Source organism: Brachyistius frenatus, unplaced genomic scaffold (genome assembly GCF_029030835.1).
Source record: "Brachyistius frenatus isolate BFR_SWC_R1_liver_20210118 unplaced genomic scaffold, ASM2903083v1 Contig_120, whole genome shotgun sequence".
Lineage (NCBI taxonomy): Eukaryota > Metazoa > Chordata > Actinopteri > Embiotocidae > Brachyistius > Brachyistius frenatus.
This window is the reverse complement of record NW_027210719.1, coordinates 89405-114850: the sequence shown is the minus strand read 5'-3', so window position 1 is coordinate 114850 and position 25446 is coordinate 89405. Positions and strand designations below refer to the sequence as shown.

The 25446-nt window shown below is 44.2% G+C and overlaps 1 protein-coding gene across 1 annotated transcript in view; it reads right to left on the bottom strand.

Annotated features, from left to right (window-relative positions):
* The window catches only part of igsf3 (immunoglobulin superfamily, member 3), a 67469-nt gene that overhangs the window by 4379 nt on the left and 37644 nt on the right, over positions 1 to 25446 (bottom strand). The window contains exons 3-8 of the mRNA XM_069713664.1: positions 23529 to 23948; positions 19556 to 19942; positions 16366 to 16773; positions 13338 to 13763; positions 2526 to 2936; positions 304 to 768 (exon numbers count right to left, since the gene is read on the bottom strand). Coding sequence (XP_069569765.1) covers positions 304 to 768; positions 2526 to 2936; positions 13338 to 13763; positions 16366 to 16773; positions 19556 to 19942; positions 23529 to 23948 — 2517 coding nt within the window. The remainder of the gene's footprint in view (positions 1 to 303; positions 769 to 2525; positions 2937 to 13337; positions 13764 to 16365; positions 16774 to 19555; positions 19943 to 23528; positions 23949 to 25446) is intronic.

Sequence of the window (25446 nt, the reverse complement as noted above, 5' to 3'; positions counted from 1 at the left end):
ACACAAAGTACATAAGAGCTCTATAATTGGACCATTAATATTCTCAAGTTACTTTTACTGAAATACAAAGGACAGGTTAGGACTGGGCAATATGACAATACACACCATGAGCCAAGACATACAAATAAGTAGTAGTTAATTACATCCTGTGAAGAGCATTTCTGGTTTTTAAATTGCCAGCTTACTATATATAAAATTGTTCATTACAGTAAACAATTTGAAGAAAGCCATTGATACAAATGTGGTTTTGTCACAGTGTTTAATGTCACCTTCATTCATAGAAAACTCCAAGGACTCAGTTACCTTGTTGCTGTATATTGACAATAGTGAACCCAGAATTGTTGGTGGCCAGGCGGTACCATGCCTTGCGTGGGTTCAGAAGCCACTCCTCCACATGGCAGTAGTATCGGCCTGCGTCTGTTGGCCGGGCTCCTTGGATGGTCAGGCTGTACTGATCAGAGGTCATCCTCTCAAACTGCAAGCGGGAATTTGGCCCCGCTTCCTCTCTCGGGCTGCAGTTTCCATTTCCGAAAACAGCATCATGGCCGATGGAGAAGACGCACTCCCGCTCGCTCTCTCCTTCCCCCGGCTGGTCCTCGTTGTCCTCGTTGTCCTCGTTGTCCTCGTCGTCAGAGCGCTCCACATACCAGGACACGGAGAAGCGGGAGTCTCGGGACGACTGTGAAGGAATGCTACAGCCCAGTCGGATTGAACCGGACTCTTCCACTGTCACATTTGACTCCAGTTCTTCCACCTGCAGGCGAACCTCTACAGCGATACGAGAAGAAAAGAAAAACAAGGATTGGAACAGAATAAAATTAAAGTATTGAAATGTGCAATATATCTTGAAACTGTACGACAGATGAAAAAGGCAGTTTTCAACCAAATTTACAATAACACTGGCTTCTCAAGAATATCTGATCATTTCTGCTTTAGTTCCAAAATAAACAAACAGATTAGTCACTTAGTAGATTCATCTGCAGCTATTATTTTTCAGATAAAAATAGAAACAAAAACCTCAAATGAGGATTTCCAGGTTTTTGCTGTCAACTTGGGACAAATTGTAACAGATGAATTTCAGTATTTTCTAAAATGTTGCTCTCAAAATAACAGAAAATAATCAGCAGATTACTCGACAATCAAAATGAATGCTAGTTGCAGCCTTAATTTGAACAATTCAAACCAATTAACAGCACTTAACATATGACTCGAGTGGGACACCAACCTTTTAAAATGCACAAATACCAGGAAAAAAATTATAAATCCCACAGTGCAGCCCATAGCTATTATTGCCAGTCTTTCAGCTTTCCAGCAGGTTTATATTCTACCCCAAGGCCAGTGTGTCTGTCTGTATTGGTATGCTACAACCCTTGAGGGGTGGTACTATGACCCACTTCCACTGCAGTAAAAAAACAACAGTAGCAGTAAAGACTTGGCTTGCTTGGACTCATTTGGAACGGTCGTCTTGTTAAAGCAAAATGAGAAGCAGAAAGCACAGCAGGAGAGCAGGAAAAAAAAGCCTAATTCTAGCACCCATCTCCACTCATCTTTCCTCTTGACAGGCTTCCTGGGTGAATGTTTTAACACCTTAATGAATATACATGATGTTTATACGGCATGATATATTCATTTTACGGAGATGTTTACATGTCATAAACAGTTAAAATCTACATGGTTATGTGTGATACATTTTATAATAACCTAGTCCCTCAATGAGCTTCCAGAAATGTATTAAGTCTTTAAATCAAAGCTGAAATGCACCCAAATCATAAAAGTAATCTGTATATCAATCAATATGAGGTGCACATATTCCCAAATCTCTAGTACCGCAGCTACATTAATTGTGAGACCAGTGTCAACTTGAAAGCAGATTACTATATTGAGTAAGCATTTTCTTTGCTCGACAGGCTTGTCACCAGATGTTTTCGTCCTCACATTTAAGTTGGACAGATGCCATATCAATGATTTCTCTCTGAATTGTAAATAGGACACCTGGCAGACAAACGCTGCTCTCAGAGATGTCTGCAAGAAGTCACCTTCAGCGGGAAAGGTGAGTTATTATTTTTTTGCATTTTGGGGTCATGATGTTTTATTGTATAAGAAAAGGCATGAAGGCTGTGGTAAAATAAAAAGGGAAAATTCTGTCGGGGAGAGAAAAAGATACGAGATGGAGTGTACTTAAGAGAACTGTCATGAGGTGGGATATCAGGGTGTGGGTGGCAGTAGGTACATCGTGGCTTTAAGCGGAAGTTTTTGAGTACAGGACAAGAGGATTACGTTCTCAGAGAGCTGGCATGATTTCAATACATTTTTCTCTCCACCTGAGGCAGGTGTAAGGGCACCAGTGAGCGATGGCCATGAGGTGTTGGGCAGAACATGTGACAGAGGGAGGAAAGGTTGGGGCAATGTTAAACTAGTGTAAAGCATTAAAACGCGTGGGGCTAAAGTGGCAGCTAATGCGTCTGTGTAGTGGGAATAAATATGCATTCTGTTAAAAAGAGCAGTACTTTTGACTGCTTGCTCACCTGGCTGTCTGACCAGAACCTGCGTGAATCCTGAGGACTCCCGGGAGAGTCGATACCAGGCTCCATCTGGGTCACTCAGCCACTCTTCCACCAGGCAGTAGTATGTCCCAGAATCACTGCTTTCTGCCCTGTTCAGCGTCAGCACATAGAGACGGGGTGAAAGCCTCTCGGCTTGCACACGCCGTCTAAGTCTCTCCTCATCTGCGTAGGCACCGTACTCGAAGGCCCCCGAGCGTTCGATCCGCAGAAGCAGCTCATCGGCTTCTGACCCAGTTGCTCGTCTCACGTACCACAGCACAGCATGTTGGGAGTCCTGGCTGGTCTGGGAGGTGATGGAGCAATTGATCCTGACACGGCTGTCTTCCAGGTGCACCTGAGACTGGTTGTTCTTTTGCACTTTCAGCTTACTCTCTGCAAGAAAAATGTAAGGAGAGAGGGTTGAGGAGAAAAGGAGAAAATATCAGACAATCATTACGATGGGTGTCGGAAAAAGTGAGTGCCAGTGACAGATACACAATGCAATTTCTGTTTTGTGACAGAGGACCTGTTGCTGCGTTTATTTATTTCTGGTGGCAGCAGGGCAGGTGAAGATAGTGTTGTGTGGGCGGATGCAGCAGTTGACAAAGAGAGAGAGAGAGTGAAAGAAAGAAAGAAAGAAAGAAAGAAAGAAAGAAAGAAAGAAAGAAAGAAAGAAAGAAAGAAAGAAAGAAAGAAAGAAAGAAAGAAAGGGATAAATGGGGAAATGTCAAGCAAATCAAAGCTGGAGAGATGGGAGGTATGTTCGTATCAAGGTAGAAATGTAAGATAAGATGCAGAGAGAGGAGACAAGGGTGAATGTGAGAGGTGAGGATTGTAAAGAAGAGCTATGGATATTATTAGGTAAGATATAAGACAAAAGCAGGGCAGGGGGTCTTGTCAGTCTGCCAGCAAGAAAACGGAGCAGGAATGCATTTATAAAGTCAAGCAAGCAAAGGAAGAGAGCGGACGGGGGAGGAGGGAGATGACAGAGAGGTGTGACTGAGATGTCAGGAAGGAGCTGAGGCTGTCCTGAGTGCTGTGACAGGATTGGTTACAGTGACATCGGTTGTGGGATAGGATTAGCTGCAGGTACATCAGGTGTGACCGTGACCAGAGCCCTACTGTCAAATGCTCAGGGGGGAGGATTAGTTCAGCACAAAGCATGTAGAAATACACAAATGCGCACATATCTCTGACACAAGATGTATGAAAACACAGGGACACAAGTCAGAAAAGAATTTGTCCCTTACTAATCTTTAACAAAATGCTTGAAAGCAGTTTATTTTCCCTGATCACAGACCTGCTGTGATTTGCATTTGACATAATCTGATATTAATTGGAGAACCTATTCAGGAGATGTTGAGAAATTGAGATGATTATAATACAGATAACAATAACTATTTGATTGGTAGCACTAGTAATCTAGTGTTGGCACACAGCCAGCAAACAAAGAGTTGTTTGCTGGCTGAGAGACATTTGGGGAAACAATCAGAGGGTTGATTTCCACCAGAATTACCTAAATAATACAGGTGATTTGTGTATGCACAAATGACAACCAGTAAATATCTGAGAATATCAACAAAAAAAATTTAAAATATACAGGTGCTCAATAAGCTAATAAACACCGTTTTTGACTGTTATTAAAAGCATCAACATAAAAAAAGAAAAAATGAACTTCTGTATGAAAATTCATATATGGAACTAGCTGTCCCAAGATAGGTGTTAAATACTTGTGTTAACGAACAGCGTGAGTATGAAGCCTACATGATTTTGTACTTGGCTGATATCCATCTGTTCCACTGAAAGTACCTAAAACTGGCACTGAATTCTGGCTTGCAATTGCACTCTTGTTCTCTTGATTCTTTAAACAATGTTTCTGATCAAATATTTTTGTACATTTGGAGGCATGGTTCTTGTACTGCTTGTGTTAACAGTTATGTTAACATTTATTTAGTCAAACAAAATAAGCGATTTTGTCGAAAAGGTATGCATTCATAGTTTTGGTATCGGTCCAATAAAATCAGATAACAACAGAACTTGACCAGTACAGTACATTCATAGTAATTAGTAATTGTTGATGAGTTGTCAGAAACATTTCAAAGTCTTTTTTTTTCTTTTTCTGTTCAACTGAAATAGTTTTGACTCCATGTGAACGTCTCCATTTCCTCTCCATGCTTCTCTTGTGTTAAACAATCCTCTGCATTTCCAATTTCATGCACCCTCCTATCTCACACCAGGCTTTGCTATGACTGACTGACTGATTGACTACCTGGGGTCACAGCCATCTGCCTAGAAAACCTCATCCTTATCCACAGATTGACAAGCATGCTCAAATGATAGCTGTTTCTGATCCTCCATATTTGCACAACACATTCAGCGTCGTGCACTTGGTTGCATTCAAAAGATGTATGGCTACGAGGCATCGCCAGACCACCCCGTTATGCAACAGTATTTCAAGCTAGCATCTCAAATTAGTCATCATCATTGCCTCTGTACCCTCTAGACTTTGTAGGAAGACTGAAAATGTCCCCAACTGGAATTACTTTAGAGCCCCTTTGGAATCCAAACAATCTTATTTTTTGCAGAAGAATTACCTCCGAACCTCCTGAAGTGGAACCACGCAGGATTGGATTGGCACAGGACAAAGCAATTCTCTGCTGTTCCCATTTGAAGTTGAATTCGGCAGCTAGGAGAGAAACTGGGGGCTGAAAGCCTGTTGCCGTACATCAGTGTTTACAGAAATGCCTTTTTCAAATCTAAAATAGGCTAATTATTTAAGCCCTATTAGACGGCATCATGAGCTATTTCAAGTTATTATTGCTAAAGACTCATGCAGAGACCGAAGGGACAAATAAAATGGAGGGGAACAATGGGCAAAAAGGCGGAAGAGAAATAAAGGGAAAAGAAATGCTGTCTTTTTATGTTCCAAAACAACTTTAAAGTCTCCACTCCCTGCAGAATCCTCTTACTGTGAAAGCGACTTCACAGACCCGCCTGTCACATCCTCTGACATGTGTCCGTTCCCACAGAGAGTGAGGCTCCTTCTGTCAGCTACAGTGTCGCCATCCTACCAGTTACATCAATGCATCTGCTGACGCATGCAGTATACAGGCTAAAAATTCAATTTGATGTACGTACAGTATGCAGCGTGTTTGTGTATGTGGTATCGATGAGGGAAGCTTCATTATGTTTGTGGGAAGACGACCAGCGTGAGGAGCCAGTGTAAACAAGGCTGCTCATCATGTACAGTATGTGTACGTAGCAAGAGTAGTCCTGTGTTCTTGTGCATCAGCAAAGCTGTCAATACCATTTTTAAAGTGTTATCACACGTTCTTTGCTGCAGTGTTTCCTTAATAAGCCTCAAGGGTTCATCCACAAAGTAAAACAAAGCTGTAATTGGAAACACTTCTCACAGCTCCGCATTAGTTTATGTGCCAGTGAAGTTGTCATCTGAGTATGAATGAAAATGCAAAACATTTTATATGCACTAGCCCTTAATTTGTCTTCTTTCAACTCATAAAAATAAAATCATAATTTTCTAACCTTGAGCCTGCCTCTGTGGTTTCCAGGGCAACCCTGTCTCTAAGATCAACGTGATGTGGCTATGATACGTTTAAGGCCGTCACTAATCCTCAAAAAAGACAAGACTCACTTAATCAAGGTGAGTGCCTTTTGTTTACATCAGCAGGCATGGATAAATTAAATCAAACCAAAAGGCTAATTCTCCCTCTGCTAAACACCTTGAACACGTAGTATTGGGTGAAATGGAGATGTAATGAGAGACAGAGCCTTACCCCACAACTGTCTCGGCTCCACTGGAAGCACTTGAGTTTCAGCAGTTTGCTGGGCATGTACCGCCATTACAGTGCACTCAAACACGCACACATCCACACAGTACAGTTACTAATTGGCTCATTGAACCCTTGTCTCACCTCCTTTTCCATGTGTGCCTAATTTGTCTGGTTTAATAGCTGCAGGAAACTGCTGAGTTGAGACAAAGCTGTCTTTATTCCTTTTATTTTTCAGTGGCTGCAAGTACACAAAAGCTACAAACAGCAGCCCAGTTCTGATACAAAGGAAACACAGCAAAGTGCACCGCAAACCCCAAAAGCAGCACCGCACAGTAGTTGTTTACGAAGCAGAGCAGATGGAAACAAGTTTGATTCCGGGGGGAGGAGAAGTGAACAGCTAAGGATGCCACTGTGGCACATCAGAGCACACTAACCACCGCTCACGCTCACGCACACGCACACGCACACGTGTGACACAATCTCAGGATAACTTCAAAGAGCTACAAAACTGCCGGGCCAAGTGTTCAGAGGAAGAGAATAAAACTGGAGATGGTCAATCACAGAACAATATCCTTTATTCTTTGTATAGGGAGGAAACTCAATTCATTTTTCATTTCTGTTTTGTGCTGCGGCTCCAGGTGAAGTCTTTTAATACAGGTCAGGCTCCAGGGTTGAAATGTCTGACTCAAGCCTCTCGTCCTCATAACAGTCTTCGTTTTGATCAATCATGTCATACTCTGGTATTACCGTGATCGATGTCACTCCTGTCTAATCACCTGATGTTTAAATGAATATTCAGCACAGTAACCTGTGGCGTCATTAATATTAATGACACCTAAATGAAGTGCGAACACCAGAGGTGCAGGTGGGGTCTCAGCCTAACATTTTTGTGCTTTTAAACCAATCCGCTGAGCCACAGATGTAATTCATCCACTTAAAATGAGGACAAAGCAGGCAAGAGTCAGAGAGGGAGACACAGACATTAAAAGGATGAATACAAGAAAAAAGGCGGATGCAGAGAGAGGGTTGGGATTTTTTTTTTTTTCAAAGTAGACGGGATGAGAAAAAAATAAATGAGAAAGTTAAGGGATATATCACCGAACTGAACAGATATTCACAAGACGAATGAGAGCAAGTATGCAGAGGGAGGGAGAGAGCCTGAAGAAGATGAGAGAGATGTAAAAGACAGAAAGTGAGAACATGCTCCTGGGGGGATTTTGGAAAGCAGCAGGCAGTCTCTCCAGCTGTACTCCAATGGACTTATAGTCTTAATGGCTGCCTGCTCCGCCTTTTGCATTAGCGTTAGCACAGCCCTGGGCTTATCCGCAGCCAGGACACCAAGCATGTCAGGACTGAGGGCTTTAGCCGCACCCTGATCCCCTCCAGGACAGCTCACTTTGGCCCGCTGCTACTTGCCAGCCTCTGCCACTTTACACACAAACACACTTGACAAAATGCTGCACTCTGTCACAAGGGGCATGGATCAGACCGGGCCGTTAGTCAGAAGCGATGAAGGATGGGGTTCCCCCAACTAAAAAAGTATTTCCACTGCTGAACTGGGAGCCTAATTTCTATACTAATGACTGTGATGTATCCATGATCCCATTGTGTCAGAGGGATATTACCACTTGTCATTTCTTCCCTGAAACTTCCCCCTCTGTGTCATTAACACTGGGCTAATTATGGGGATCTGCGCATGTAATGGCAGCCTTGGACACACCCATACAGAGACCACACACACACTAAAACCTTGCCCCATATCTTCTCTACTCTCTATCATTGGTACAAACACACTGACAAACTGACTGCACTTTCCTTATTCCTGCCTGCCTGTCTGAAAGACTGACTGTTCGATGGAGGGTAGACAGTGGGAACATACATGCAGAAGATGTGGGAGAGACAAAGGGTCAGGGAAGGTGAACTCTGGGAGATTAATGAGCCAAAAGGAAGCTGACACGGAGAGGAGAGCATAAAGACATATCAGATTGAGCCATGCGTCTGCAGGCCGTATGTGCATGTGTGTGTGAAAGGGCTCTGCCAATAAGCATAAAACACATTATGCTTATTAAACCACAGAGAACAGTGGCCATTCAGTTAGTACAGGCTGGGAAAGGGTGAGTGTGTATGAGCGCATATATAGAAGGCAGCACTGCCGAGCCCTTCCTGCTTGCGCCTACTATTAGCCACTGATTTACATGGGGAGCAGCGGGCACTGTATCCAGCTCTGAGTTATGACTTCAATTACAGCAGCAGTAGGAAACACAAGCGCACGTGCACACACACACACACACACACACACACACACACACACACACACACACACACACACACACACACACACACACACACACACACACACACACACACACACACACAGGTGCTTAAGAGAGATGGAGAGACACAACACAGAGAATCTCATTGTTTCTGCAGATTGGGCCGAACAAGGAAATGAGCCCAAGATTGGATTGAGTTTGACAGAAGAATGTGCCCGTGTGAGCGCACAAGAGCGAGTGTGAGGGTTTCCTCCTGTGAAGGGGGAGACATGTAAGGATGGAACCTGACCTTGAATGTCTGAAACAGACGTGATTAATCAAAAACCTTTTATGAAATTATTTTCTGTGTCAGTGCACCCCTCAGAGCGTGTGCAACAGACAGACGGACTGCGAGCACACTCTTATTATTTGCATATGCAGAGTACAAACTGTATAAAGGTGGTGTGCTGTAGAAAAACATCCCACTTCCTTAAGCCTCATACACACAGTTCTGCCTCAGGTGAGCTTGTGGCAATCCTAAACTACATCCACTGCAGCCAAAAAGAGGGCACGTAGAAGATCTACAACCCTGTCAATAACAATAACAATAACTGTGATAAAGCCACAATTGTGTGCAAACAAGTACAGTGGCCATATCCTTATTATTCATGAAATACTGACAATGGTAAGAAAGATATTTGAAGAAAAACGTGAAGATAATGGAGAGAATTATGAGGAGGAGGGAAGTAGGGAATTATAAAATATTGAAAAATCACAAGAGTGAGAAAGAAGCTGGGGGCGTGTGTGGAGGGAAACATGCAGCTAAGTGAGAGTGAAGGGGAAAAAAGACATTAGAGACTTATGGGGAGGGTGAGGACAAAATACAGAAAGACAGAGATGGAGCAGCAGCAAGAGAAGAGGACAAGAGGGTGATAGGCTGGGCCTTAATGAAGATAGACAGCTCCTATCCATGCCTCGATAAGCAGGAATGTGCAATCACTGCAGTAATGCCAGCACCATCGATGAAAGCAGGGTGGCAACAGCGTCAGTGGCATGAAAGGAGAGCACATGCAGCATCTGCCGGTGCCGGCCCAAATTAAATGGGAAGACACCCTCAACTATCACTGAGAGAGTGTACCAGGCAAGGACAAGATAGTAGGAGGAACATATCCTCTAACTCAAAGCGCAACCACGAGAGCAAAACAAGAGAGGAGGAAAGAAATAAGTAAAAAAAAAAAAAAAAAATTTAAAAAAAAAAGACACCCTGCATACTGATGTTTGATCATGTGAGTGAAAGGTAGCCAGGCAAGCGTAGGTGTGTGAGGAGAGATGAGAAACTCTAAGTGGGACAATTCCCCCCTCCACCTCTCCCATCATTCTAACTCCGCCAATAACCAGGTGGTCTTAATATCCCACTCTTCATGCCAGACACACGCACACTAATGTGCACATGCACACACTCAAATGATGAGAAAAATGTATTGATCTCCCAAAATCATCATTAATCTAAACTCTGGCTCCATTAGGGGAGATTCGGCATAATTAGTTTTGCGTGTTTTAAGTGCATGTGTTTATGTGTGTGTGTGTGTGTGTAGTTTGAGTTATGAGTAGATAATATTAGATTGTCTTGTGGAGACTGAGGCTTCCCTGGTGATCTGCCATGCTGAACATGTGTTTGCCGTTATTGCATTTCAGAAAGAGACAAAGAGAAAACTCAATCAGGTGAAATTTAATATCACTGCCACTGTACGTGAAGCTGTATACCGTGTATTTATGCTCTTCTTTTTGTGTTTGTGGATATCCCTTGCTGCGAGGGTTAATATTGAATCATGTTCCGTCGTGAGATAATTACACTTTTGCTCTGGGAGGTAACCCTCTCAGTGTGTATACACACACACTGCATGTTTGTGTAGGATGATGATGTTTGTGCTCCTGTGTGTTCAATGGTTTTCTGCTTCTGGCCCATGGTGGATGACTCAAGCCCAACTGCTGTACAGTGTTGCCCTCTGAGTGAACATAAAATCATTACATGTGCGTGTGCAGATATGGTGGTGAACTCTCTTGATATGACCCACGGGACTTGGACACGGGCAGCATGCTGCTAATGCAATCTGGAGAAGGAAGTAGGCCTGGGCGGGGCCACAGGCACTGCACTGGTTTGACCAAACACTACAATGACCGGACGACTGCTTCTGTGAGTGGGTTTTGGTCCAGCTTTTATCTTCATCCAACATTTCTCTCCTGCTTATTTAAGATGCATTGATGTTGGATCAAGAGCTCTATCTCTGATGTTGGTTTTCACTCCCCGCTTTTGAAGTTTCACAATAATTTATTGAGGAGTGTCACTCTGAATTTGAAAACCTTATCTTAGGCACACATATGAATATAGATCTTTATTCTGAAGACAAGATGATGGTGCATTAGATCATCAGAGCGCTAAGAGAAGGAGTTTAACTTGTGTTTCCGGGTGTCACGGGTGAGTTAGGCTCCTGTACATATGCATAGTAAACATATGAAAGCTCTCAGCAGCACATCACATGGGGCCGGGGCATTCATGCAGTAAGTTTGACATGCACACAAGTATGTATTTGCACACGTAACGCTGGTGAGGTAGCTCGTACATATTAAGCAAGTACCTCTAGAAGCTTGATTTAAAGTCTCTCAATTATGCATCTGGTCAGATTCTGTGTTTGCTCACACCTCATTACACACACTCTCCTTCATCCCACTTCTTTGAGATAGGAAGTGAAAATGCCAGCCGCTCATTTAGCCAGGAGTGGTTAACATTTAGGAAAACAGTGAGGAAATAGCAGATGGGGAGGAGAGGCGTGATGCACAGAGAGACGTCCTACATTCTGACAAATGAATCATCGGTCTAAATGAAGGTCTGACTACACAACCAAAAAAAAAAAAGAGAACAGGGGGAAAAAAAAAAAAGACATAGGAGGCAGAAAAGACAAACACAGCATGACCGGGACTGAGCCGGGCCTCGGCAACCAATGAGATAAAGGAATTACTCACTCTCCCTCCCCTGAGAGATAGTGCCCTTACACACAGAATGATCACACTGTTACAGTTACTGATTGGATTTTAGTCGGCAACTGCTCACATCGCCACGGTTACTGATGGCATTACCAAGGTAACTGATCACTTTGTCATGGAGACAGACACTGCTAGAGAAGAGAGTGAAAGGAGGACCCAGTCAACAACAAAATGTTTGCGTGTGTGTGTGTGTGTGTGTGTGTGTGTGTGTGTGTGTGTGTGTGTGTGTGTGTGTGTGTGTGTATCTGTCCTAAAGGTTTTTCTGGTTAAGGATAAACAAAGTAAACTGCACATCAGGGGAAGGTAAATGAGCATTCAGGATGATAGGTCGATTTTCAAATGACTCCTGAAGGGCCCGGGGAGGCTGTGTGCTCTGCGTGAACGGTTAAGGTCAGAGCACAGTCACTCAAGCAAGTAAGCCACTGTCTCTGCACGGTGGTGCTGCTAGATGTGCGTGTGTGAGTCTGTTTACATCTGTTTGCTATCGTGTGTGTATCTGAATCAATAGCAGCGAAGAATGAGCGACTATCCATGGTGTACATGTGGCCACATTCCACTGGCTCACTTTAAAAGAGGTATTGATCATCACACTCTGCCTCTGAACTCAATACAGCATCTTACTCATCCTAACCCGAACACGACGAGGACAGTGGGCGCACATTGCTCACACTCACAAATATAACATTGCAGACCAACACTTGGCATTTCAGAAGTTGTTCAGTGATTGCTGATATTATTACAAGTTGAAAACCTACCTCTCCTCCCACCCACACACACTCACTCATATTCCTCATGCTAAATTCAACAAATCTGAACTCCATTGGTACTGAAGGTAGCACAATGCTGCTTCAAAACCTATAAAATTTTTATTTTTATCAGCGGGATGTGTATTTGCCTGAGGTGCATTCACCTGAATAAATGAAGTATCATACTGTTGGGGCACAGCAGACTCGGCTAAATTGGGCCGATGTGAGGTTGGGCTTCTGTGTGTGTTTTGTTTGTGTTCTTCCACTAATTGGGTTGTGTCTGAATGGGTGTGTGTGTGTGTGTGTGTGTGTGTGTGTGTGTGTGTGTGTGTGTGTGTGTGTGTGTGTGTGTGTGTGTGTGTGTGTGTGTGTGTGTGTGTGTGTGTGTGTGTGTGTGTGTGTGTGTGTGTGTGTGTGTAAATGAAGCACTGAGGGCCAATGAGAGCGGCGTAGACAGTTTAATGCCTCCACTGAGGAAAAAGGTTCAAGGACAGATCGCCCACTCGCTTTATAACTCTCTCTGTCTCCATCCTTTGCTTGCCTCTCTTCTACCTCTTTCACTTAGTTTTCTCTTCCTATGGGATATTTAGCAATCCATTCACTGCGCTCCATTAGGAGACTGCACCCTGCCTTGCACACACACAAAGACAGACACACACACACACACAAACAGGTCCGCAGACGCTCCAATTAGTGCTAAACCAGAGACTAAGAGCAATTAGAGCTGGCAGAAATCCTCTAAGCTCTGGTGAATTTGCCCTATGTGCACGTGTGCGTGTGTACGTGTGTGTGTGTGTGTGTGTGCGTGTGTGTGCGTGTGTGTGTGTGTGTGTGTGTGTGTGTGTGTGTGTGTGTGTGTGTGTGTGTGTGTGTGTGTGTGTGTGTTTATCTGTGTTTGTGTGCCGGTCTGTGTCTGTTCCAATTAGGCATGCGTCCGCCTGGCAAGCAGCCATGCAGTTTTACCTGGCTGTAGGACACTGATGCCAAGCAGGTTGGAAGTGCGGTTGGCCACTCTGCTCCAGCTGTTGTCGTAGTTCCTCCTCCACAGGACAGCAGTGCACTGGTACTTGCCCGCCTCACGACGCCCTGCCCGGGTCACTGACAGCCGGAAGTTTGTGTTGGAGTGGGAGCGGTCCACCGTGGTGCGGGTACCCAACCCAAGCAACTGCTCCCCCCACTGCAGAGTGCCTTCGCGGGTGAAAGTCACCAGGTCTTTGAACTCTCCCTCATCCTCGTCGTCAGCTTCTGTGCCGGCTGGCATGAAGCGCCAGGTGACAGAAGTAGGGACACGAGGATTATGACGGGGCTTGACCAGGCACAGGAGGTCAAAGGAGTCTCCAAAGGTTATAGATGGCGTCCGCGATGAGGCTGACACCATGAAGGAGGACTCTAGATGATGGGAGAAACAGATGGGAAAGGAAGTTAGGATTTTATTTGACTACAGATAAACTTTTCAATCATGTAATAGCACAACACCAGCTTGGTTGTGATTGAATTTATTCTCTATAAGTTTGAAGCTCCGCAAATTATGTGGGGATTCTGAATCTTTCCGTGGAAGTAACTTACCTTTTAAGCACAGCTACAAAGAGGAACAAAGCCCCCTGCTGGAACTTATACTGACAGTATTTACTTCAAGTGCATTGATCTATAGGTAAAGCAGTTCTGAATCTCCACAAGTATTTCCCTTCAACATTGTGGCCTTAGAGAGCTATGTGTATGTAAGTTTGTGTGCTTGACAGCGAGAGTGCGCCTCAAAATTAATGGGTGATGCAACAAAGAAAACCCAGGGGACAGATTTTCTCTAAGCACCGATGTTCGATCTACGCCCAACTCCTTGCCAAGTCTAAACTATCCTCATTAAGCTAAAAACATTCACCCAACTCTATATATTACTGCCAAGATACACCTACACTGGAAAGCAAAAGAAACAAGAGAGGGAGAGAGACTAGATAAAGAAAAATCCCATTTCTCCATGGCTCATAAAAACTTGGCCCTGCTGCGCCTATTTCGGGGCATTTCAATGAATGAGAATGATTGAGCGTGAATATGAATGAGATGGTCATACACAGATAAAATAAAGTGGCAGGTGGAATAGAGACATGTTGATGAGCTTTGATTTTTGCCAGATCGTATCATTCATTTCCTTGAGACTTTGCAGATTGTCCATTATGTTCTTGTCAACAGCCCCGTTGTTTTCTCTCCGTCCCTCACCCTCTCTCGTCCTCAGACAGCCATCATCTGCGGTGTCCTTCAGGGTGTGTAATCAATGGCTTGCTGTCCAGACTTGGCTTCTGCTGGGACAGCCGCCTGGGGCCATAATTCTCTAACAGACAATAACTCTCCCTTCTCGCTCTATCTCTCATCTCCCGGCACCCCTCCTCAATCCATCCATTTCCCACAGTGACTGCCTGCCTCTGTGACAGAAAGACGATATCACGCCAATCTTTTTTTTCCTCGTACAACTCTGTGTTCGTGTTTCTGTGAATAAACTTGAATGCGTTTGTTTTGTTAAGTTCGTGTGGTGGTTGTTTGGAAGATTGTGCCTCTGGGTATCTACTACACGTAGGCTCTCACTCATACATATTTGCCACTCCTGAAACACTAAGTGCCCCTTTATCCAATCAGCTGGAAAGAAGACTCTCCACTGGGAACCTTTGTCTTCACTGTGGCAACAAATACTCAGAGGGCCTCCCTCTCCCATTTCTCTCTGGGTCTGGTCAATAAGCAAAGGGAGTCTATAAAGGAGGGAGCTCCAGACTAAATAAAGGTAGAGTGGCCATATATAATATGCTGAACTACAGCCTCTACACTGGTTCACTCAGAGGACAGGTCAATGTGAAATACAATCTGAGCCGGGAGAGAAAGTGGAGCACAAGTTTTTTTCCTCTTTCTTTTATAATTTATTTTTAAAAAAAGCAAGGACCAAAGGAGCAAGAACTGTTGAAAAGAAAAAAAGCTGGAATAAAAACAAGTGCTCTACTTGCATGTCAGGCTTAGGTCCAATAAAACTGCAGTTGCAAGCTAAAGTGAGAAAAATGAGGGCCAAAACAAATCTGAGATGAAGTAAAACACACACGTTGACCGTCACACAACAGTGCACATTTAGAAAATCCTTTGATCAACAAGCATGGAGGAGAAGAAGAGGCGATGTCAAGGAGTGTAACTGAAGAAGGATGAGTAGCTTTGTACTTCTTTTCCCTTATTTGCATTATGTGTCCCTTGTTCCTCAAACTAATGTTTCTGTTGTTGCCCGGACTTAACAAATGCCCACTTAAAAACTGACATCTCTTCTTTGCAGCACCTCTGCGTGCTGCTGCATGGAGCTAATCCGCTAGTTGTGTGTGTGTGTGTGTGTGTGTGTGTGTGTGTGTGTGTGTGTGTGTGTGTGTGTGTGTGTGTGTGTGTGTGTGTGTGTGTGTGTGTGTGTGTGTGTGTGTGTGTGTGTGTGTGTGTGTGTGTGTGTGCATGCGTTGCACCCAGTGCTCCTGGCCTGCCAGCTCCTCAGTGCTCCGCTCCAGTGGCTTCCTCAGCCTGTACCGAGGATGTTCAGCTTAACTTAGCAATGACAGAGGAGACCCACAGACTGTGAAACACATTGCCGCTGCATTTCCATTCTAATAATTCTGGCTAATCCATATGGGTGTGTGTGACTGTGTGTGGGTCTATCATGGGTGTCATGGAGGCATTGCTCTTGAAATGAGGCAGGTGGTGTTAGAGTGTATGTGTGTCATTATAGCTCTTTCCCTTGAGCGATGCATTAATAAATCATTGTATTTCTACTATGTGGACTGCATGTTTTTTTTTTGTTTTTTTTTTCTGAGCCGTTCATCAATCTTTAGCTAATCACAAACCATATGCCTCTCTCTGATTCTGTGTTCATCTGCGCAAACACGCCGTACTTGTCAGAACGTTTACACGCCTTACTGACTTGAAGATATTAGAATACAGATTATATTCGGGGCAAAGACACATTAGGATTCAAATAACTTACCAACAGTCTTGACGGTGACCGTTTTGGTGGCTGACTTTTCTCCAATCTTCTCCCAGTTCAGCTCTGGTTCAGTTCCAGTCTGAAACCACTCGGTGGCCATGCAGCGGTACTGGCCCTCATCCCCAGGTAAGGCATTGTACAAGGACAGAGAGACCGTGTCGGCTCGCAACTTCTCCACACGTATCTCCCCATAACTGGAGCGCTCTCTGTAGGTGGGGCTGTGCCATACGGTGCCCTCCCGATCCACAGAAGCCACTTCCTGGATCAGTCCGGTTGCTTGCTTGTCCAGCCACTGCCAGACAATAGACAGGGGCCCCGTAGTGGAGTAGACTGAGCAGGTCAACTGGATGACGTCGCCCTCCAGGACCTCCGAGGAGTTACTCGACAGCGACACTGTGATGTTGCTCTCTGAGTAGGAAGAGGAAACACAGAAATATATAAAGTTGAAGTACAACGAAATAGTATACTTGTAAAATATTTTACTGTATAAAAATGTTGTAAAAACAAGGCTAAATCCTTTATCATTTGCATGGCTAAAGTATTACTATATTTGCATGTTGACTATGGTCATTAAAATATTTCTCAGTACAGTAGATTCAGAAAGCATTCAGATCCCTTTTACTTTTTCAGTTAGTTTTAAGTGAACAATTTTAGAAATGTTTGTAAGTTTATTAAATCAAAATCTCTAATTTGCTAAATTATTCAATAATTCTATGGAAAAAAATAAGGGGAAAAAATGAAGGCGTCTGGACACTTTCTGAACCCACTGAAGGTGGAGTTGATACAGATGCCAGTACGCAGAAAGGCAGGTGGAGAAGAAGCTCGAAAAAAGTTCTCAAAAATGGAACTCCTTTTCACACCGAAGCCCAGAGACAACAAGAATCAGACTGTCTGTGTCAAAATATTCCGTGAGGAGAGGAGGCCAGGGGCAATAAAAACAAATTGCATGGAGCCTCTTCCCGGGAGTTTAACACAGTGCTGGACAAGTGCTGTGCATGTGTGTTTGCATTTTGTGTGTGTGTGTGTGTGTGTGTGTGTGTGTAAGTACGTGTTTGAGAGTAAGATCATGCAGTTCTGTAACTGGCCTCGGGCCCATCAGTGACAGCTAGAGTAGAGACATTGGTGAATTTGTGTGTGTGGGTTGAGATTCTCATTGCGAATCCTGTGAGTCCACATACACAGGAAAGAAGGCTCAGATCACGGGGCTCAGTGGCACTTCAGAAGAGAAGGATAAAAGTCTTCACTGGCTCTTCTGCTCTGTTTTTCTTCTTTATCGTGACTCACATCACTTCAACTTCCATCCAACATCATGGAGCTCTGGTTGACCTATAAGCTCTCTTCCCCCTGTGGGGTCAGTGATTCTGTCTCTGAGGGGGTGTGGCTTAAGATTTCACTTTTTTTTTTTCTCCCTTCCCCTCAGGCCAAGCTCTGCTGCTTCCCTCTCAGCTCGCTCGTCCTCCTAATAAGCACGAGCCCTCTGTGAATATGGAATAAACTCGCTTCTTATTTCTATCACACTCAAATGAACAAAGGGGGAAAAAAACTTCATCCTTTTACTTTCTTTTGTCTTTAACTAAGAGTTTCAGAGCTTTTTCTAGAGCCAAGAACATATTTTATTCTGACTCTTTTTTACACCAAGACATGAGGAGATGATTTTTAGACAGTTATACCTGTAGATATATCTGCCTTCCATTAAAAGTGTCTAACTCCAGGACAACTTTATCTAACTTACCCATTTAAACTTGATTTCTTTTTCGTATTTTCACATTTCTCCACCAGTTGATTCTGTATTTTGTTGAACAGAATGCACACTCACTCCATTACAGTGCCCTCCCCTCCTCTTTTCCCCTTCTAACTTTGCACTTGTCCTTTCTATCTGATTCACTTTGGCAAGTAAGGTCTCACCCTCTTTCTCATTGCAAAGGTAAACTCATCCATCAACATTCATTTGTCAGATGTGTTTACCCCGGTTTTTCCTTTGCTGTCACCTCTGCCTGGCTCTCTGACTCATCAACTCTAACCTATGTCACAACCTATTACTAACTCCAGCCCAATTCTCCCCAATTAGTGTGATGAACCACATCTTGAAATTGTGTGCGTGTGTTTGAGAGAGAAAGCGGGCACGAAGGGAAAATTTGTGCATGAAACACCGGCTTCCTGACCACTACTGCTGTGCTTTGTGGAACTTCTCCCCCAATAACCATGGCTATTATCTTGTGTAAACCCTATAAACATCCTTTATAGGGCATTAAGGTCTTTTGTTGGAAAAACAAAACCTTGCATACAGAGATATTCCCTGGAGACTGCTGCAGGCTGTGAGCCATTGTTTTGGGCTGATTTAGCAGGGGGTGCAGAGCAGTCGGAATAAGGTAACATTGGCTGCTTGAGAGGAGATACCACACTGTAGTTATTATGGTTTATTATGCTGGTAGCAGCTGGCTCTATACACTAGTCCAGTCCTAAGAGACACTGAAGTAAAGAGAGAGGAGGGAAATGCAGCATATGACCCAAACTCTATGAGTGAGAGGTGGAAAGTCTCAGTGACAGATGAGAGAATTGAGAGCTAAATTGGACTGTATATTTCTATCAATCAACTGCGACCCTGTCACAGCCCCGATGGCCAGCCCTGCTTAAACCAGATGAAGAGGTCTGCCCCAGCAGAACACATTAATTTAGCCTGGGGAACCACTTACAGGGCCCCGAAGAGATGGTGCTTTTCTGTGCTTCTTTTCTTTCTCCACACTTTCATTTCATGGCTGTTAGCTCAGCGTCCTTCAGCCTGGACTCGACTCTTCTGCCTCCATTATCCTACTATAGTGTTACCCACCCACCTCCCCCAACCAACCACCCACCCACCCAGCCAAGGAAATGGGAAGGACCATAATGCTGCATTACCCATCCTTAGCAATCCACTCAAACAGAAAATACATTAAGAAGAGTAGCGTTATCCTCTCCACTCTTACTTACAGCTAACAATAGAGGCTGCACAGCTATCTGTTACGGGCAATACTTGGTGGGACAGAGGGGGAGGAACACAGAGAGAAAGGCTGGAGAGAAACACAGCATGATATTGCATATGGCTTGTATGAAGATAAAACTGCATTCATGAAAAGGTCATCATTCCTAGTTTAAGTGACAACTAAGGACAGAACAACGGAGCCAGTGGCCTTGTGTATGGATTATTACTCACTGAGCGGCTGGACTGTGATCTGGACATTGCGGGACCTCTTGCTGCGGTCGATGAAGTCTCCCGTGGGTGTCTTCTCCCGCTCCGTTACGCGGCAGATATATTTCCCAGCATCTTCGGGGCGTAAGTGCTGCAGCTTCAGCAGGTGCACGTTGGCACTCTCTTTCCGCACCGTGATGTGACCGGCTGCCTCGCGGGCGATGTAATCGGGGCCCAGGACAGGCACGGCACTGGGGCCCACCACGGCCACCGGTGAGCTGCTGAAGACCCATGACACCGAGAAGAAACGCTCGGGGACATTCTGCGCCTCAATGGTGCAGCGAAGCTCCAGCGGCTCACCGGCCGTGAAGGACCGTCGCTCCGTGCTCACCTGGATGCTGAAGTCCCGGTCTGAGCGAAAGGAAAACAGAAGAAACATCAGGGTTAAACAGAAGATTTTCACCAAACACCAGAAAAAGTACAAAACTTTTCATATGCCACTAGATCTCAAATCAAGCCGTTAATAAGGAAAGAGTCTTAAAGAAGGTTTTTACGTTTCCAAAAAGGTCTACAATTGAAATGCATAACACTGCTGCATTTTCTTAATATCCAGTTAGGTATGCTGAACCTGCATGCATGGGTACATCAAAATAGCATCAGTTAGTGTCGAAGAGAGAGAGAGAGGTTGAGGTCACAGTACACCACTCCAGTAAAACTGTGATCTTTCAGACAGCTCTGCTCTCTCTCCCCCCTTGGTTTCACCTCTGCAATAAAAAAAAAAAAAATATCTAATTAAAATTCTGTTCAAGCTGTCTGAATCACAGTCACGCGCTCTCTCCTCCTCCTGCAAAGTCTAAGACAACAGATAGAGTAAGTGCTAGCCTTCCACTTCACTAAATTATACTTGTTGTCTGTGCATGCGCTGCTTTACTTGCATATGCATGTGTGTGTGTGTGTGTGTGTGTGTGTGTGTGTGTGTGTGTGTGTGTGTGTGTGTGTGTGTGTGTGTGTGTGTGTGTGTGTGTGTGTGTGTGTGTGTGTGTGTGTGTGTGTGTGTGTGTGTGTGTGTGTGTGTGTGTGTGTGTGTGTGTGTGTGTGTGTACAGTATGCAGCTGTGTGTCCACTTGTATTTGTTTTATTAATTTCCAGATGATTTACGCAGCTCTACCAGACACAGCTGCTTTGCATCCCAGTGAGGTGGTAGCTCCAAGCTGTAATTATAAAGACTTTAAAGGGGATTCCTGAGAAACACAGTCATGTGGAAAAGTTCAAACCTTGCCCCTGGTATAGAGCTCATTATCAAAGTGAGCACTATGATGGGTGAGAAGGGGATGTTGTTTACACCTACACAAATACATACACACACATACTTAAAATAACACACATGCAAATACACTACATATATATGTGTGTGTGTGTGTGTGTGTGTGTGTGTGTGTGTGTGTGTGTGTGTGTGTGTGTGTGTGTGTGTGTGTGTGTGTGTGTGTGTGTGTGTGTGTGTGTGTGTGTGTGTGTGTGTGTGGGGGGCGGGGTGTGTCTGGAGCCTATCCCAGCTAACATTGGGCTAATACAGACACATAAACATCCATTCATGCTTACATTCACACCTATTAGCCAATTTAGGATCACAAATTAACCTCACATGCATGTGGGAGGAAGCCAGAGCACCTTCAGAAAATTAAGGAGAACAATGCACAACTGACCCACAGGATAATGAGAGTAAGGATTATTTGCAGCAGTGGTGCACACAAAGTATGCATATGATGCAACAGGGGAGAAGGAAGCAGCCCACATATGCCAAAATTGGTTGCTGCAATGACAATAAGGCAGTAGGACAGAAGGACATTGTATTGTGACATCTGAATGTGATTAGTTGTGAAGGAAGTGGAGCACACTAAAAGTATTGTGGACTACTTAAGCCAAGTTTGGTCACAGCTCGGCATAGAGCTCTATTATTAAGAGCATTTTTACAAGAATAAATTATGGTATGGACCATTAGAAGATGGCTTTGTGCTGTACATCTTGGACGCAATTAGAAAAAAAAAAAAAAAAAAAAAAAAAAAAAGGCAAGTATGAGAAGTAATTTTGAGGGAACGGAAAGACCTGCAGTGATGACAAGTGGTTGCAGAAGATGAGAGGTGATGTGACAGCGCAGAACAAGGGAGGAGGTGAGAGGAAAGAGAAAGAAAGAACGATAAGGTGAAAACAGAGTGAAAGGTACATTAGGATTCTGTCTGTTGCTCCTCTCTCTGATGCTGGCTGTGGGTGATTAGCTAGTGATGGGGCTGTCTTGAGATCCACTCCATCTTTTATAATAGGAGCCTAATGGAGAAGTTGCTCCCTCTCCCCTTCTAAATTTCTCTCGCCCGCTCTCTGTCGATTTTGCACTTTGATAGGTGGAACCTCAAATCCACCAGTTCAGCTTAAAGCTGCAAGTCGCACCCTCATCATGTAATAAGTACACACAAAAAAAATCAAAATGAATTTACACATATGCTTAAGTTTGTGCACTTGCATTCACAGCCTCACACTGCGGCACAACTGCTTTATTCTCTTTGTCACGCAACAATACCTCCATCCATTATAGATTACAGGGAAGACAGAGAGTGACAGAGGGTATTGAGAGGGGATCTCTTCGTGCCTTTTGTCTGCTCCCTGAAGGAGCAGGAAGTCATCTGACAAACCTGCTTTACATCCAAGTTCCCACTCTCCGTCTCATCCACACAGCACTATCTGGGGCACCATCAATTCGCATTGGTCCAGAGCGGATCTGATGCTTAATGGAGAAAGGCAAAACGATTCTACTTTGAAGTGATTTACTGGTATGAGGCACTCGCCACTGCGTGCCTCCCTGGTAATTGAGCTAATGTCAAAGCAGTTTATCACCCATCTCCGTGGAAGCACACAAAGACATTCTTTATGTATGTGAAACACAGCACAGTGGATGTGTTGGGGTCGAGTCGGGCGAGACGCTAGAAGTACACGAGGAGTCGTGAAACTGCCTTTGTTTCTGGTCCTACTGGTCTCGCAATTGATGGTTTATTAGATCATTATCATGTGAAATGTATTTCTCAGTCATCCTCCCCAACACAGTCTTTGTTTCTCCCACACACTTCTATGATGCACCCCTTGTTACTTAATTCATCCCCCACTCCCCCTTTCCTCTCCCTCCCTTAGCTTGTAACTTCCTTTCTCTCTTCCATTAGGGAATCTCTTCCTTCAGATTTGGCTTTGGCACTTAACCAGCACGGCTCCCACTAATGCACGACAACACAAACTAGACTGGTGTAACTATTGGCAAAAGGTGATTGAAAAACCCATTTTTGGCTTCTGAACCCAGGGCCACTTGTTGCCTGGGGAGGTTGTTTATGTGAAAGTCGCAGGTCTCCCGTGTCAAACACCCACACTATTTGGAGCTGGTTAAATGGATTCTTGGATTCTTGTAATGTTGCCCATTAAACAGACACAAATACAAAAGTGGGGAGTCTGTGGGGGTTTAGTTAAGCCCTTTTTAGTAAGCTAATGAGCTTAGTGTGAGATACTGATCAGCAATCAGAGGAACCCGGCCCACATACAGGCGTGTGTGCATGTCAAAAGGACAGCGGGGGATCTCGACCAATGTCTTCACCCTCTCTCTGTTTCCCACAGAATCTCTTCACTTTACAGTATGGTTGTGACTCAGGAGGTACAGGGCACAGGGTTGCAGAGTAATTACAGGGACGGGGGTTCGACTCCCGGCTTCTTGTGTCAGTGAGTCAATGAGTCAAAGTGTCCTTGTGCAAGACAATAAACCCCCAGTTGCTCCCCATGGGCACGGTCATGCATGGCAGCTCAATAACACACACACGCACACACACACACACACACGCACACACACACACACACACACACACACACACTGCTGAATGAATGCTCATTGAAAGGCTAATTGTAAAGTGCTTTATCTGTTAAAGTAGAAAAGCGCTACATAAGTGCAGTCCATTTACCATTCACTCACCAGTGGGCTGAATACGGAGCTGAGTCTTGTCGCTCTGCTTGCGGGTCATGGCGAACCAGCTTTCGTCTGTGTCCTGAATCCACTCAGCAGCCTGGCAGTAGAGCAGTCCCTGGTCCACTGGCTGCAGCTTGTGAATGGTCAGCCTGTAGGATGTAGCGCTGGTTTTATCGAGCCTGAGGTCCCCCGCCGCCATCCTCTGTCGATACGGTCCCCCAGAGCGCAAAACAAAATCTCTCGACAGGGTGACCAACTCCTGAGGCGGGGCGGCTGCGTCCTCCGGGGACCTTAAGTACCAACCTACTGACAAGTGAGTGTGCTGCATCGTGGTCCGAGACACCTCGCAGGTGAGCTGTAGTGTGTCGCCCTCCACTTTGGACAAAGTCTGAGCTGGAGCTGTTACTGTCAGTGAGTCAGCGATGACTGCAAAAATAGACAGAAGAAGAAAAGAGAAAATTATCACTCTGAGTCAGAATATGTGGAGACTTTTATGTTAGAATTACTAATTTTAGAAAGGTGTTATCTCGTCTCTTACATAAAATATGAACCTTCTGCCTCACTAAAACATCTTGAAAATCATGGGTTGCTGTTGTTAAATGTGGAGTGCTCACCATGGGAAAGCTACATTTCTTTGGTTTATGGTACTCTTATGGATGAGAAAGTAAATAGACATGCTGCTGATAGTGGTTAATAATCTGATTTACTCCCAGGAAAAGAGTGTGAGAAAAAGGTGTTAATGCAACAAAGGTTTTATTCCGAGGTGACTGCCACCTATTTCCTCTTCCATACATGACTTTCATATGTCGCTGTGTGTTGATGTCATTTTCTCTATCTCACACAGCCAGAAGCCTCCAGAGACCCCTCAGGCACTTCTTTCAGACTGATTATATCACATATGGTTTGCTACAGCGATCGCAACACAATGTCATCTTACAGCAACACTTCATCTCACTAAAGTTTTCAAACAGTTTTTTGATCACACATACTAAAATATACAAATAATGAGTTAAAATTACTATAATAAATTCAGCACCGTCTTTCTAGCTACAATACGACCAAGAATAAAGGACAGAATTCAAGCCAGATGGTTGAAAACAGCAGAGATGAGAGACGGAGAGAGTCAGGTGCAAGGAAGCAAACGAGACATCAAGATGAGATAATTTCAGAAAGCAGGCTGGAAACACTCAGCACATTGACAGAAATAAACATGTATAGCTTTAAAAAGGAACTTGTATTCACAAAAGAGGTATTTTTGGATGTGGAGCAGGGCATCTCTGCATTTTCTGTGTGTGTGTGTGTGTGTGTGTGTGTGTGTGTGTGTGTGTGTGTGTGTGTGTGTGTGTGTGTGTGTGTGTGTGTGTGTGTGTGTGTGTGTGTGTGTGTGTGTGTGTGTGTGTGTGTCTGTACAAGACGGAAAGAGAGAGACAACACTAGATTTAAGACTTCAAAACTTTGCATTAACCGAAAGGAATAAAGGTCAAAAGGTCGCAGATGTCGCACTACCAAAAATGTAAAGGACAACTAATTGAAGATATGCTCGGATAAAATTAATGTAGCAAATAATGCAGACATAAGCTTCCCTTTATAGCCGTGTGGTGACTGAGCATTTCTTAAAAAGCCAGAAAATTGAAGTGCATTGTGTGGGTTTATGCGAGTGGAGTGCTTTGTCAAGATGTTTGGCTATTGGGGCTCTTAAGGGATTGTCATTGTGCAGACTACAAATCAGCATGTTTGAGGCCTCTACTTTTCCCCCAGTCACTTGCAATGACTAATCATAAATGCAGAAAAAGATTTATCCTTGGCATAATCTGAAACGTATGCAAGGACATACTACATGCATACACACCAAACGTGTATTTGTGTGTGCGATCATGTTTCTATATGGAAAAACGTGGGTACAATTTTGAGATGGAGAGAACGG